At 44.0% G+C, this 15153-nt stretch overlaps 2 protein-coding genes across 13 annotated transcripts in view; one reads left to right on the top strand and one right to left on the bottom strand.

The window, feature by feature from the left end:
• The first annotated feature begins 58 nt into the window (after window positions 1-58).
• On the top strand, window positions 59-1860 carry UQCC5 (ubiquinol-cytochrome c reductase complex assembly factor 5). The gene is made up of 3 exons (XM_084214210.1): window positions 59-126; window positions 300-483; window positions 1535-1860. The coding sequence occupies exons 2-3, from the start codon at window positions 333-335 to the stop codon at window positions 1600-1602; spliced, it is 219 nt and encodes a 72-aa protein (XP_084070336.1). The 5' UTR covers window positions 59-126; window positions 300-332; the 3' UTR covers window positions 1603-1860.
• A 5305-nt stretch (window positions 1861-7165) lies between these two features.
• The window catches only part of PBRM1 (polybromo 1), a 54830-nt gene continuing 46842 nt past the window's right edge, over window positions 7166-15153 (bottom strand). For 8 of the 12 annotated variants that reach the window (XM_084214138.1, XM_084214142.1, XM_084214145.1 and 5 more), the window contains 4 exons: window positions 13184-13339; window positions 10894-10964; window positions 9284-9500; window positions 7166-8585 (listed from right to left, as the gene is read on the bottom strand). In XM_084214138.1, coding sequence (XP_084070264.1) covers window positions 8413-8585; window positions 9284-9500; window positions 10894-10964; window positions 13184-13339 — 617 coding nt within the window. In that variant the 3' untranslated portion in view covers window positions 7166-8412. Of the gene's footprint in view, window positions 8586-9283; window positions 9501-10893; window positions 10965-13183; window positions 13340-15153 lie in introns of those variants that run through there. The other 4 variants (XM_084214147.1, XM_084214148.1, XM_084214140.1 and 1 more) reach the window with 2 other exon arrangements.

Raw genomic sequence — 15153 nt, 5'->3', positions numbered from 1 at the left:
GCTCCCTCACGCCAGGCCCCGCCCCCGCCCCACCCCGGCCAATCAGGCGAGGCGCTGCGAGGTGGGGGTCACGTGGCGCTCGGCGCGTCCTTCCGTCCGGCCGCGCGCGGGGCCCGCGCGCGGGAGGTGAGCGGCGCGGGGTCGCGCGCGCGGCGGGCGCGGCCCTGATTGGCTGCGCGTTCCCGCCTCCGGGGAGGGGGCGGCGGGGGCGCGGGGCCGCCATGGCCGCGGGGGCTCGGCAGGGTCCCCTCCGCGTCCCGGTCCGCCTCTCACACGCCCCCCTCCGTTCTCTCCTGCAGCCGGGAAGGGCGAAGGCGCCGGTGCCGCCGGCCATGCTGGTCAGCGAGAGGCTGAAGCGCCTTTTGAGGCTGGTGCCCGGGGAGCGGCGCTTTGGCTTTTACAGGTTCCTGCCCTTCTTCTTTGTGCTCGGCGGAGCCATGGAGTGGTTCATGATCCATGTCCGCATCGGCAATGAGACCTTCTGTGAGTGCGCGGTCCCAGCCGCCGGACGGCAGCGCTCCGGCTGCTCCTGCGCGGGCAGCATCGGGCACTGCCGGCTCTGCCTCCCCAGCAGAAACACTGGGCAGAAAAAACCAAAAATCCTGGGTTTAGAGGACCGAATAAAATGGAAAGAGGGTAGATTTAGATCGGGTATTAGGGAAAAAATTCTTTCCCCTCGGGATTCCGAGGCCCTGCCACAGATTGCCCAGAGAAGCTGTGGCTGCCCCAGCCCTGGAAGTGTCCAAGGCCAGGTTGGATGGGGCTTGGAGAAAACCGCTCTAGCAGAAAGTGTCCATGGCACGGGGTGATCTTTAAGGTCTCAACTCAAACTATTCTACAATAACTGAAAAAGACTCAGGAGGGTTGCCAGCATGTAAGCAGAGGAGTGGCATTATCTGAAACGTGACTTCTACAATTTAAAAAATAAGTATGAAAACAGCTCAAGAGAACTTGGCTAATGGCATTTAATTTCTGTAAGTCAAAGCATTTATTTCTAATGTGACATTCCTCCCCTTAATAAACCCTGGTAGAAATTTTTTGTGTACTTCACTGAAGGGATTGTATGTGGTATTAGGGAGCAGGGAGGCAGGAAGAATGACTGGGAAGACCATGGAGGTGGGAATATTCCTGCATTTTGTTGATATAAAAAACTAAAATACTGAAGTCAGGCTGGAAGCCCTCAGGCATTGACTTCATGCCTATAATTTTATTTCCCTTCAGCTACTTAGGGCATTTGTAATTTTAATTACCCTCGTGGGAAAGTAGACAAGAAACAACTGTTTCACATTGGAAACTTAATTTTCCTAGAAAAATATTTCATTGGGACTGATGGGAAGAACTTTAGCCTATATGGGAGAGAACCCGAGCTATTTTAAGTGGTAATAAGGATTTCTGTTGGCTTGAATTTCCAGTTGCCTGTCAGCATCTGCAAGAGAAGTTTGGATTGAAAAGTTTAAAAAGAGTTGACAGGATTCACGTATTTAACACCAGCTTGTACTGGGGAAACTCTAACATAAAACATCTTTTTCTGCAGATGATGTTTACCGCAGGAAACAATCTGAAAGACTGTACCAGGCAAGGATGGAGAAAGGGGAATTTTAGCTGCAACTCTTCAAGGGGGAGCTCCTGAGTGCTTCAACTGTACAAGTGCCAAAGCCACAGCACTGCCACGTTGAAGGTGGGGGAAGATGTTGGCTCTGCAAGATGAACTGTGATCCACACATGTGTGTAATACACTCAGATGGTTCTTCCATATCAGTAATATTCATATTTAAATGAAGTGAAAATTTCATTGTATTTGGGGCTCTGCCACTAATTTAATGTTTGCTTAGTGCTTTTAAATAAACTGAGTAAACAGTCTGACTGTTGCTTTTGTTTGCTTGGTGAAACAAAGCTTGTTTCACCCCCCTTGTGACAAGACCAGTGGGAAAGAAACATTACAGGGTGCATCCGTCTCAGCATAGTGGAAATAGTAATTTTGAGTTAGTTTCTTTTGTACTTACAGGAACTGCTCTGGCAGCTGACTTGTTTTCTTTGCAGTGTGGCACAATTTTAACTGGATACAGAGAGCACAGATTTGCTGCTTGGTGTTTGCTCAGCCCACAGTGTGTGGAGAGTGACCCGTTGTGTTTGGGCTGTGCTGCCCAGGTCTGACAGGGAGCAGAGCAATGTGCAGTGTCAGTCCTGGCACCCCTGAGTCCTGGGGTGGGAATGCTGTCCCCAGGGCAGGAGAACAGGGCTGGCTGTGTGTCCCAGCAGGGTTTGGGAGCGTGGTGAGGTCGGTGACTGATGCAGTGTAATCCTCGAGGATCCTGCTTTGATACAATTGTTTAATTTTTGAGGGTAGGGCTGCAGGCTGAAGGTGCAACAAAGAAGCCAATTCTTAAGATTAGCCTAAAATCAACCCGGTGGGAGTTAATGCACTACAGGGGTTCCTGTGCTCCCTCCTGCCAGCCTTTTTAAGTCTTCATCAACTCAGAGACAGGGGCAGCTCTGTAGAGGTCAAGGGGCAGGTTCTCTACTTGCAAAACAAAGGGGAACCTTCCTGTTGTGCCTTCCAAGGACTTGATCTGGAGTGCTACATGTGTTTTCAAGGGATAAAAACAGACAATTAAAGATGTGACTATGTCACTGCATATTTTGACAGAGCAGTGAGTGAACAACTTGAGGAAAGCCTCTATTTATTCCTCTAGAATAAGAACCTTTGATTTAGTTCCAAGGTAGAGCCCAAAACTCATGAACAAGCTGCTTGTTGAAGTCACAGACCATCATGCTGAAGTCAACCCTGACTGTAGCAGTAAAGAATAAAGGAATAATGAAAAAGCCAGATTTTGAAAACTGCTGAACTTTAGCTCCATCTGATTTTATTTCTTGAGCTTTTTGAAACTCTCTGGTGCTCTGTTGTCATAAAACAAGTAAGTTTTTCAATATATGGGTTTTTTTTTAAGCAAGAGCCATGTGCCCTAGTTATTTCCCAGGACTCAGGAGCCTGATGTGAAAACTTCCTGAGGCTTCCCTGAAGCACTCCTGCGATAGCAGCAGAGTGTTCCACAGACAGTGAGCCAAGCTCAGTTCCCACTTCAGACCTCTTGTTTGTTTTGCAGTGACTGTTTCCCATTGGCAGCTGAGAATGCCAGGCACATCTGGGATGTCTCCAGCCAGGTAAACAGAGAGGGAGGGAGGGAGGCTGCAGTCACTCACAAGATGTCTGGTGTCAGGGAGTTCCATGTCACTGAGCGCTGCAGGAATAAAATCCTCTGACTTGGCATCGCACCACTTCAGGCAACACAGAGCTGTTGTGACAGAATATGAAGCTTGACATATAGAAATCTGAGCTGTAGTCTCCAAACCTCAGTGTGTTTGCTAGTGCTGACCCTTTGGCATTTTTAGATTTTTGCCAGTCTCTCACTAATGCTGGAAACCAGAATAGCTGCAATTCCCCATTCCAAAATTCCAGCCCATTCCACAGCTGAGCACACTCGGGGATTTAGTATCAGTTTTAAACTATACCCCATCTTCAGCAACCAAAGCCTTCATTTGGTTTTGCAGTTTTATTCCTGCTGACTCCTAACTCTGTGCTCTTTGCCTTCCCCAGTACTTTCTGACTCTCGTGTCCCTGTCTCCCTCCCATCCTCCAGCTTCCCCCATCCATCTGCTGTGGCAAAGGGAACAGGGAGGAAGCAAGAGCTCTCCTTTGGCTCAGCACTCAGGCAACAGTGTGGCTGTTCCAGGCTGCTGGAGTGAGCCAGGGTTACAGTTTTCACTTCCAGCCCTGCCAGCCCCTGCCAGCTCCAGGGCTGAGCACATCCCTTTCTTCTGCAGGGAATTCAGCTGTGTCCACCTGGAGCACAGCTCACACCACCAACAGCATTTTCATGTGCTCTGCAACGGCCACAGCAACAGCTTCTGGGCAAAACTCAGCAAAGCATTCCTGCTGCAAGCTTTCCAAACTGTGGAAGTTAGGCAAGATTGATACCAAGCATGGAAAAATTAAACTGAGTAAGGCAGCAGCAGTAAAAAGTCACTTGGGAACAAACAGCAATACCTACGCACAAGCAATGCTGCTCACCGCTCCAGCATTAGAGGGGACAACTCCACCACCAATCCAGAATGATTCTGTGGAAAAAATGGACCTGTGGATCATTCCCCTGCAGCTGTGCACACAAGGATCTGCTGAAAAACCTGCGGTGAGCCAGGGGAAGAGCTAAAAAAAGTTATGGTCAAGGAAGGGTGTTTGTGCCCAGCCTGCACTCCTCCCTGGCACAGGGCTGCAGCAGTTTTGTCCAAGCTTTTCAAAAGCAGCAAAAGGAAGTAACAGCCATCTGATGTATTGGGGAATTTTTCCTTGGTGCAAAACTCTTCCTGTCATCAGTGGAGGCGTGCTTTCACTTTGGACTTAATACACAGATCCAAACTGCAGCTGCACTCTGCTCCTGGCCATCCCCAGCTCCTTCAAAGGGGAAAAAATCTTCCCCACACTGGTGGGATGAATGCTGCTCCTGAGGAACTTCCTGAAATCAGTACTGGAGGCTGGTGCTTTATACCAAAGATGAGGGTCAAATTAGACTCACTGGCAAACGCAGTTGGCAAAATTAATATAAGGTTTCATTTTATGAATCAAAATTTCATTGAACTAGAGCTCACACAATGTTCAGTGCCCAGACACTCTGAAACTTCAATTTTGTGCACTTGTAGCTAAGAGGGAGCTACATACATTTATGGTTGATCTTTAGATTTCAGACTGAGCAACTAAGATGTGGAGGATGATTAAAATTAGTTTCCTCTGGGCAACTGCAACAGAAGGGCAGAAATGTTGTGAAGCTGGCAGCCTGTATGAAAGGCAGCATTTATCCCCCAGGCTGAAAACATGGCTGTGTGTTAATTAAATAATGCTATGTTTTGACTGTTTAAATAGCTCTCTGTAAATTTAATGCCAGGCACCTTGAGAGGTTCCTATCACCTAATTTTTCTTGCAGTTTGTACAGAAAATTTCTATCCTTGGTTCTAATTGAATTGTGTAAAAGATGTTTTTTCCATGTTACTCATCTCATTTCCTCTATTAAACAGCTACATGGAAGACAGTCCTGAACCATGTTAGCTTCCATATGAAATTAAGGCTTGCTGTTTATTTTCAAGCCAATTAATAAGGGGGCATCTGGGACTGACTGAATCTTACCACCTCCACTCAGCTGGTTTCCAATGCTTCAGATATTTTTCAAGGTTCACTGTTCATGCTCGTGGTGGCTCAATTTCCAACACCACTGTTCTTATCACCTACAGGAACACCTCAAAATACACAGGTCAATAGAAAAAGGATATTTTATCCACACACAAGCACACATGTACCAAGGACTTGAGAACATCTGGATCATCTACAGCCAGAATTACTTGAAATAAAATCCTAACAGAAGTCTTAATGGAACACTCAAACCTGGTTAATCCAAAACACTTTGCAAACTATTTTTATTCAAATTAAAAAGACTCAGGTAAACAAAGTGATGGTACATACATGTTATAAACCTGGTTAGCAGCTCAGCCTTCAGCAGTACAAGATCTAATGAAAAGCCAAGCATGGATAAACCAGGTACAAAAACATATGCTGAAAAAAAGTCACCAACATCAACATTTTGAATTTTTACACAAACAGTAAATTTTCTCATGGAAGGGAAGGACTGAGGAAGAGAACAAATAATTATTAGTTGTCTCCAACTGGTTTATGAAAATACCTGTCCTGGTTTTATCTATTTTCCACTCTCACAGAAGCGAACCATTGCCACACATCCTTTTATTTTAATATGAAAGTTTTGTTTACGCCAGTACAATGAACGGCAGTGAAAAACAGATGAGGGGCTCAAACACCCACAAAGAGAGAAAAAGAGACAGACAGACATGTCTTTTTTTTTTTTTTAAACCAGAGTGAGAAAAGTTTCTTTTGCTGGTTTTGAATTCTAGACTGTAGCCATTATATCCTAAATTTCACTGCAATCGACTGAAATGCCTCCAGTATAGAGAGAAACGATTTTGAAATAAATAAGGCTTAAAATAATTGATCAGGGCCAGCCCAGTGCCTTAGTGGTAGTGCTCTGCACTGCCTTGAGGGAGGAGCCAGGTTTTGTTTGGACTTCCAATCTCTTGCTCCTGGGCCAGAAAGAGCAGTGAAAGGAGGGATTCAGCTGCTCGGCAGGAGAGAGCCAGTGCTGCACATCTGCTCATCACTGACCTTCAGATAAATTAAACATCTGAGTTATACAGGCTCCAAAGGGAGTCCCATCCAGTCCTCAAAAGAAAATAAATAAAACAATAATTTAATTAAAATTCATCCCAGGTTCTTTGGTGTAATTTTTGTTAATGCTGAGAAGTAGGAGAATCTGGTGGTGTATTAGTACAATCCATGATAGTTCCAAATGCTCAAAAACTAGGATTTTGCTGCCTGATTCACTTCAACATCCCATCTTTGTGGCTAAAACCTGCAAAACCTATGGTAACTTAAACACATTTTATAGGGGTGGTCTAAGACTATTCAATTGCTACTTTATTAAATAAAATTAGAAATTTACAAAGGCCAGTAAAGAACTTCTGTACCATGGGTGTGCTACTTGTAGAGTTCAAAACTGTAATTTCCCTCCATGTTGTTTTGCTCATTTCCTTCGCATCCATTGCACATGTGACCTAAACTAACTTTAAGTGCCTATTTGTAATTACCTGGGGTATTTTGTGCAATGACTGGAAGATTGCAGTAGGAGAGGGAGAGGAATTGGCCAGTAAAATTAAATCACAGTTTATACTTGCAAGGTCACTTCCCTCATGAATATTAATTACATCAGCCAAACAAACCCCAAGATATCCAGTATTTGAAGGAAAATATTTAATTTAACCTTCTGCCAAATATACTGAAATGAAAATATTCTGTACCAACAGACTTTAGAACTCATTTCCACATGATGAACAATCTCTAGCATAAATGAAGTGTAACAGTAAATCAGTTCATTTGGGCTGAGTTGGAGTGCCCACATTCCTGCTGGCTTTTCCCAAATTCATAGAGCTTTCCCAGTTACTTAAAGCAATCCAAAAGTATTAATTCTTTTACCAAAATTAAATAAATGAAAGGATTTACCTTTAAACAATAACTTTGTAGTCCAAAAGGTTGGTTAGTTGAGGACAGGTAAGTTTTTAGCAGAAGGCAGCCACAACCTTGAAATTTGGCAAGAAGAGTCAATACCTACTTTACTTAGATTAAAAAAAAAAAGAAAAAACAAAGAAAAAAAAAAAGAAAAAAAGAAAAAAAAGAAAAAAACAACCCCAAACCCTTTGAAGTCTGCAATGCAAGTACTCTATTTCTCCAATGTACTGGGTATGCTGACCTTACACATACCATACCATACAGTAGTATTTTACTTTCAAGTTAATTTGAGCATCAAATTTCACTCCAATTTGCATTGCAAAACTTTCACTAAGGTTAATGAATACACTTAAAGAAAGCATACAAAAATGTCTTACAATGCCCAATTGTGTGAATTTCAAAAAACATCACATTACTTCACTAACAGAACAGCTCCACTTTTCTCCCCTAACTTACCTTCCAAGACCTGGGCTGGTTCTCAGTTCTGCGAGCCTCTTCCAGCACAGACAGAAGCTCCCAGGGAAGGAGCTTCCCTGTCCCACTGCTGGGTGTTGGGGACATCACAGAACCCCCAGCACAGGCCATGGCAGATGAAACACTTCTCCTCTGAGGGCCTGCCAGCACAGGGGCTGTGTTACTGATTTAGGATCACAATGGCCTTGGCTACACAGTTAAATAACTGGACAGGACTGGACAACATGAGCAGTCGAGACACCCTTGTCCCGTCCACACCAGCACTTCCAGGGCTGCTGTGGCCCACTCAGCTGCCTCAGTGTTGACTTGGAATGCCAATTCTCCTTAGGGCCAAAGCACATCTTACCTTCAGCTTCTTTTAAGAGATCCTCCCTGTTCACACCCGGGCAGCTCTGCCCGAAGCGGCCAGCACACACAAGCACAGGTGCACACATTCTTATAGGATGTAAACTATGACTACTTCACATTCCACTGTATCAATCTGTAAATACTTTGTTTTCCTTTTTTTTTTTTTTATATAAAAACAATGGCATCAGATTCTCAGCAATAAAGTATAAGAAAGATGAATCCTTGACTACACTCAACCAATTATGAAATCGCCTTTCAAACAAAGGAAACATATGCAAAAAATCTGTGTATTTGATAAAGTCAACTTAATATAACAAAAAGTGAAATATGCTTATTAAAAGTGTCCTTATATAAAAATGGTCTTGCAATGTACAGTAAAATGCAATACAAATTATTGTTGGTTATCTCTTGCCCCCCAGCGACTGGAGCAGCCATTGTCCCGGAGCGGCTGGCGCGGGGCCGGGCGGCGCCTACACGTTCTCCAGGTTGTAGGCCTGGCGGATGTTGAGGGTGTCGCGCAGCATCAGGTCCCGCAGGCGCCACAGCGCGTCGGCCATGGTGGTGTGAGCGCCCTTGCTCTTCAGCCAGTGCGAGGGCAGGCGGCTCTCCTGCTCCTTGGACAGGTGCACGTCTCGTCTGCGCGCTGCAAAACCCAACAGGGGCCGCGTCACCTCACTGAGAGGCCGTGCCCGCACGGGCCGTTTGGCTCCGCTCCGGCCAGGCACTGACCCCAGCCCACGCGGCCTCACACACACAATGCAAAAGATCAGATCATCTCCACGTGGGGACGAATGTCCTCTGATTATTGACTTGCTAGGAGACACCTCAGGCTCTGGTGACCCCCCAGGTGAGAAAGAGGGCATGGCCTGATGGGGGTGGTGGCGGGGAACATGACTTTTATACCCCGGAGGAGGACCAGAACCAACGGGATATAAGGGGAAGGACTGAGCAGGGAAGAGACCACCAGGGCTAACACTTAGGGGGAAAAAAAGGGGAAGACCATGAGGTCATAGGATACAAATCATGTCAACAGCGCAAATTACCAAAACACCCAGTGCAATACAACACCTCATGGCTTATTCTAGAGGAAGGCAAATGTAACTCTACAATAGAAGATATTCTACTTTTGCTCCTAGTATTTAAGCCCATACCATTGGGCTTAAATCTTAGGTTTATGCAGCACCGGTGGAATTTGCCTGTGGATAACGCATATATTCTCAATCTGTTGATCTATCCTTAGGAATTGATTACATGTCTATGTTTTAATAAGCAAACAGCAGATTTATTTCACATTTTCTATGAAAACAAAAATAACAGGTGACGAAGAACACAAAGCCTTACCTGCAAGGGTCTGGTCCCACTTGCTGATGCTGTTGGACTCAGCGCTGAGCCCCTCGATGTATTTCAGGTAGGCTTCAGAATGGAGGAGCCTCTGTGTCTTTGGTGGAGGGGACACGAACATGGGCGTGCTGGGCTGCTGCATGACGGGCTGGCTGGCAGGGCTCTGCCCGGGGTACGGCGGCGGCGCCTGCTGGCCCGGCGGGCCCAGGATCCCGATCTGAAAGGCAAACCGGCCACGGGTCACGCCCCAGAGGGCACAGCAGGGACTGCAGGGAACACCCCAGCCTCGGGCATCCTCCTGCAATGCAGTTTCAACTGAGGTTATGTGCAAAAGGCTGGGGAAATTTCCCTGGAGATGTGCAGAGAATGATTGGTTTGCGCTTCCTTTCATACTCAACAGATATTGTTCATATTTCTGATTTATGTAAATATACTCTGGTTATCATCACCATATCTCTTCTAACCTTAATTACACCTTTTATCTCCTTTTTATTGCATGTTTTCTCCAATTTGATCTGAAATAATGTGGTCTGTGAAGTGCAAAATTTAACTCTAAACATCTAATCCAAACTGATATGGATCCTTGGACAACTGGCTTACTTCCACAGAACCACTGTCAAAAATCTCAGGCAGGAAAATTCCCAGTTACACAGAAGTATTCCCACCACTGTGATTAACCAGCAGCACTAGAACTCTTAGGACAGACATCCTGTGGTCTGGAATAACTCAATGTCATTACACCAACACTTCACCACTTAATTTCTGGTACTCACAGAATCACAGAATAGTTTGGGTTGAAAGAGGTCCTAAAGCTCATCCTATTCCATCCCCCTGCCATGTGCAGAGACACCTTCCACTAGATCAGGTCACTGCAAGCCCATCCAACCTGGCCTTGAACAACTCCAGGGGTGGGCAGCCACAGTTTCTCTGGGCACCCTCTGTCAGTGCCTCTGAATAAATAACTTCTCCCCAGCCTCTAACCTAAACCCCTCCTCTTCTGGTTTAAAATTATTCCACTGCCTCCTACCACTACCTGCCTGTGCATAGCCACTCTCCCTCCTTTTCAAGACAAAACCACATTTCTCTTTATGATGCAAAAATTTGGTCAGTAAAATTGGGAATGTTCTGAACAGTAAATCTGCATTAATCACTGAGAAGAAACATCAGATCATCACAGTTACTCAAAGTCATAAATTCTGAATTGCCAATGAACATCTACTTCATCAGTTTGTGAAATATGAGTATTTTTTACCTACTCATCAAGAGCTGATAAAATGGGCAGTGTCACAAAGCAAGCAAAACCTAAATTATCAGCAGTTTCACACTATGCTGAAATGACTCAGTTTAGTAGAAAACTAAGACAAAACAATGCCTTGTTTATACTGAAGTTACACTCAGAAGGTTGTCCAGTGAGGTAACAGCAATTCCACCATCAAATGCAGACATACTCTCTGAGTGTGAGATATTAACTGGTTCTAAACACATCAGAACATTTCATTTCTATTCTCCCTGGGAAAGCCTGTGTGCATTCCTGCATGTCTGAACTGGGATGTTGCTCAAATCCCAATTCTGAGCCTTAAAGCCTCATAAATAATGCAAAAATGACTCACCTGCTGTCCAAAAGGACTTGCTCCTGGTGCTGGAGTGCCTACCATAGGGGACACATTTTGGCCTATAACACCTATATTCCAAAATATAAAATAATTAGTTTTACTTCAGAGCAGTGACAAATACCTCTTTGGTCTTCAATAGCAAGAATTTATACTTTGATATCACTGCTCACAGTTATTTTAAGTAGATGTACAACATTCAAATATGCCCCTCACCCCCAATAAAAAACTCCACAAGTTTCTGAATGAAAAAAAAAAAAAAGCCAACATGATAACTACCAAACACTAATATGTGGCCTGTTGAATTATTTTAGTTAGAGAAATGCACACTGAATAGGTTTTGCTTTTCAGATGTTACTTAGTGATTGCCTGACTGCATCTTTTTATTTATAATATACACCTTTGGCTTGACAGGATTTTCCTGAAGTCCTTTCCTTTAAGAAAGGAAATGCTGATCTGCTTTAGCAACACTTAACATTTCCTTGTGTTTGGTTTTGTAAAATATGTTCACAGCAGGATGAAATTCAAGCCTTTGCACAAATTCTGTTACTTCTCACTAATACAAAATGCAACTTGCAGGTTAAGCTTCAATAGCCTTAAATACAGAACAATGAATATTTGAAATCAATGACAAAAAATAAAAGCTCTTTTTCTCAGGCACATTGGGACTTCTCCCAACTGCACAGAGTGCAGCACAACTGTGTCAGTCTTACACACAAAAATGTACAGATCTAAATGAGAGTCATGCAGTTCCTGACATTTGACATACAGATGCTTGAAAGTTATGTGTGCTGCTGCTTTCCTTTCTGTTTGTGCCACTTCTCATGGTCATTCACTGGAAAAGCTGCAGACTAACTGTGCTCTTCCTGAGGATTTAATTTCCATGAATTAAATGCATGATTTCTGTATCAGTGATCAAAGGATGTGCCACTGGGTTTCACTCACTAAAGCATTTTTCAAATGCACTTTCCATTTGATCACAGCTCCCATTTTAAACGTATCTGTACCAACAGTATGTCAGAAGTTGGGAAAACATTGGCAACACCAGCTTTGGAATTGGTCCAAAGGGAAGGAAGGGCTCTGGAAGAGGGCACCCTCCCCTTCCCAGCATCAGAGCAGAGCTTCACCCTCAGCCTGCTGTGCCCAGCTCAGCACCACTTCACTCCCAGATATTGTTTCTTTGCTAATCCACATCCTGTCAGTGGGAACAGCCCTTCAGAGGGATGCAGTGTCCTGGATTCACCTCCCACACGTTTGGCTGCTGTGTGCTAAGTGTCACTGCACAGCTGCTGTGCTGCTCCCTCTGGTGCCATGGCAGGGAATCCACAGACCAGCCAAGCTGCAGGGTAGTGCTGAAAACCAGGCAGGCAAACAAAAACTCCTCAACTCACATCATTTATGTACAGATAAAATTCTTAACAGAGTTTCTGATAAACACACTTGCAAGGGGCTAGGGAGAGGAAAATGAGACCATTTTGTCCACAGCTTGTTTACTGCTGAACAGAGGGATGGCACAGATCTTTTTCACAGGCACATGAGTTATCAGAGGTAAAAAATGAATCAGCAGGAAACAGGAACAGAGGGCAAATGAATGTTCTTCCCCTTAATTGGGACACATTAATGGCATTAACACTGGCAAAATATTTGTTTCATTTAAGCCTCACTTTTCATCAAAAGTGTGGCAAAAATACAGCAAATGCAGTAGAAATGGTCTCAAAAATCAATTCAAAATTTTGCCACAGAGAATACTGAATTCACCTTGTCCCCACATGTTTCCAGTCACTGTTCTATCAGCTGAACACTGTTTTACAGTAACACATCACTGCCCCAGTGGCCAAGGAGTCTTACATGACCAGGCTTATTTCAGTGCAGTCTGACATTAACACACTGAAAAAGACTTGGGTAAGGAATGAGAACAATAAATTTCATTTATAAGCTCACTTCCAATAAGAAAAGGATGAGTGCAGAGACACTGTTCAAATGACATAAGGATATGAACAGGCTGATTTCACCTTTTCACACTTCTGATAAACTCAAGTACAATCACCAAGGCTTTTTTGGCTGGAACAAACCTCCTGCTGGAGCAGCACCAGTTTCTCCAGTACCCTCTCCCTGAGGGCTCACCGGACATGCTGGAGTGTCAGTGTTTTGCACACCCCTCACATCCAGCAGTGCTGCTGCTCACAAACCAAAGGCACAACCAGAACAAGCTGCAGAGAACTCCTGTAAGAATGGGTCAAACCAAGTACATGACAATGAAATAAAGAGGGAATGAGGATGAGGCTCTTACCCGGTGCTGGGATGCCTGGGATGCCTGGCATACCTGGCGGGAGTTGGTGGGGTGGGGGCACCCCTGGGTGAAGTGGCTGCATGCTGCCCATGCTAACAATGCCATCAACTGGGCCCTGCAAAGGTGGCAGCACCGGTGGATAGCCACTTATCATGCCTTGAAGGACACAACAAATTTCAAACATGCATCAATAACATGCAATATGGTCTACACAGTATGCACAGACATGCACTATCCACACACACACATTAAAAAAAGCACCTTTAGTACAGCAAGACAATACTACAATTAGTATCTTGCAAAAAAAAAAACCACAACAAAAACTAAAAATAAATATGAAACATTATACTTCTGATGAATTAGTATTTAGTGTATTTGTATGTTTCTCAAGGGGCAATAAATGTTGAATACTCAGATATGTTAACACAAGGAATAAATTCAGCCACAATTAAATGTTACTAATGCAAGCAGTTTTAATACAGCTTAAAGCTCTGCCATCTGCATACAGATTACAAACACAACACTGCCTGGCCAGCCCCATGGACAGCCCTGCTCTGTGGGCTACTTCAGAGGCCACAAAAATCAAACCCCAGTCATTTTCCTGCAGTACACATGCAAAACTGATGCACAAAAGCCCTACAACATTCACATACTTGAAACTAATGGCAGTGATGGGTGATTTTTATTAAACCATCTCCAGAATGAACCAAGGCAGTAACGCAAATTTTAAACTTGGGTTTAAAGTGCTGGGCTGCAGTAACTTACACTCATGACACTAGACTGAAGTTAAAGGAGCACCTGCAGTTCCTCACAGAATTCCACTGTCCAAGGTGTCTTTAGAGGAAAATCAGTGGCACTGCAAACACTGTATTGTGCTGCTGCTGAAAAATTTTGTTTTCTGCATGTACGGGAAGAAAATGGAGAGCTTTCTCTGGCTTTGGCTCAGATTTTCTGCTATCCATGTAACTGCACTATTCTTGTTAGGCCCTGGAATGTTTAATTTAAATGGATGAATGGATGCATTGCCAGGTAAGCAAGGAAAGGGGCTGGAAAGACAATGAAAAGATGACAGAGGACAGAAGCAGGTCTAGAGAGATGAGGTAAGTTAGAAATGCAGATTTGCTGGGGCTTCTATAGTATGCTCTAAGAAACCATCAAGTCTTTGCCACACTCCCTGTGATTCATAGAAGGAACTTTAAAAACAGAGATTTCTGGAATGAGACTTGTCAAAAACTCTCATCAGTTCTGACTGAGAACAAAGCTGAAACAAGCCTAGGGTCTAAATAGGAGAAGCAGCTACAAAATAAAAGCTAAACCTTCCTCAGGATGTTACAGAAGTGAGAAACCTCTAATCCCAAAAGCTTCACATGAAGAAAACAACAAGAAAATAAAGAACTAATCTCCCTCAAGCCTTTATTTTCCACAAGGCACCTAAAATGACATGTGAAATATGCTGTAGGTACATATTTCAAATATCTGGAACCTTATCTGTACCTCTTTATTACAGTGAAATCCGTATTTCTAATGGAGAAAGGAAAAGAAGAAACACAACAAAAGCCTCCTTGGCACGAAGAGCTTTCACCCTGTAGCTACTGCCTGGTACCTCCAGTGCACCCCGAGCTGCTGACACATCTTCAGAGCAGTCAATGCACTTCTGAAGCTTTCAAACAAACAAACAGAAAACTCTCCAAGGAATCAAACCCATATTTATCAATCATGGAAGCTTAGTTCTACATTTCCAATTAAAATACTCAACAACTGGTTGATAAAGGTGCCATCAAACCTCCATGAGAAGTCATTTCTTGTAGCTCATTCCAAGTAAGAGCAGCCATTTTTTACCCCATGTATGAATTGCAAACTTTTATTTTAAACTACCAAACATGGCCAAACTATTTCCAGCTCCCACAACTGTGATTTAGGATGTCTTTGAAATCACTTCTTCTTTTGTTTTTTATTATAGCAATGCAAGA

The sequence above is a fragment of the Fringilla coelebs genome (assembly GCF_963513975.1).
Source record: "Fringilla coelebs genome assembly, chromosome: 13".
Classification (NCBI taxonomy): domain Eukaryota; kingdom Metazoa; phylum Chordata; class Aves; order Passeriformes; family Fringillidae; genus Fringilla; species Fringilla coelebs.
Note: the sequence above shows the minus strand (reverse complement) of the source record. Positions and strands in the feature narration are given on the sequence as shown.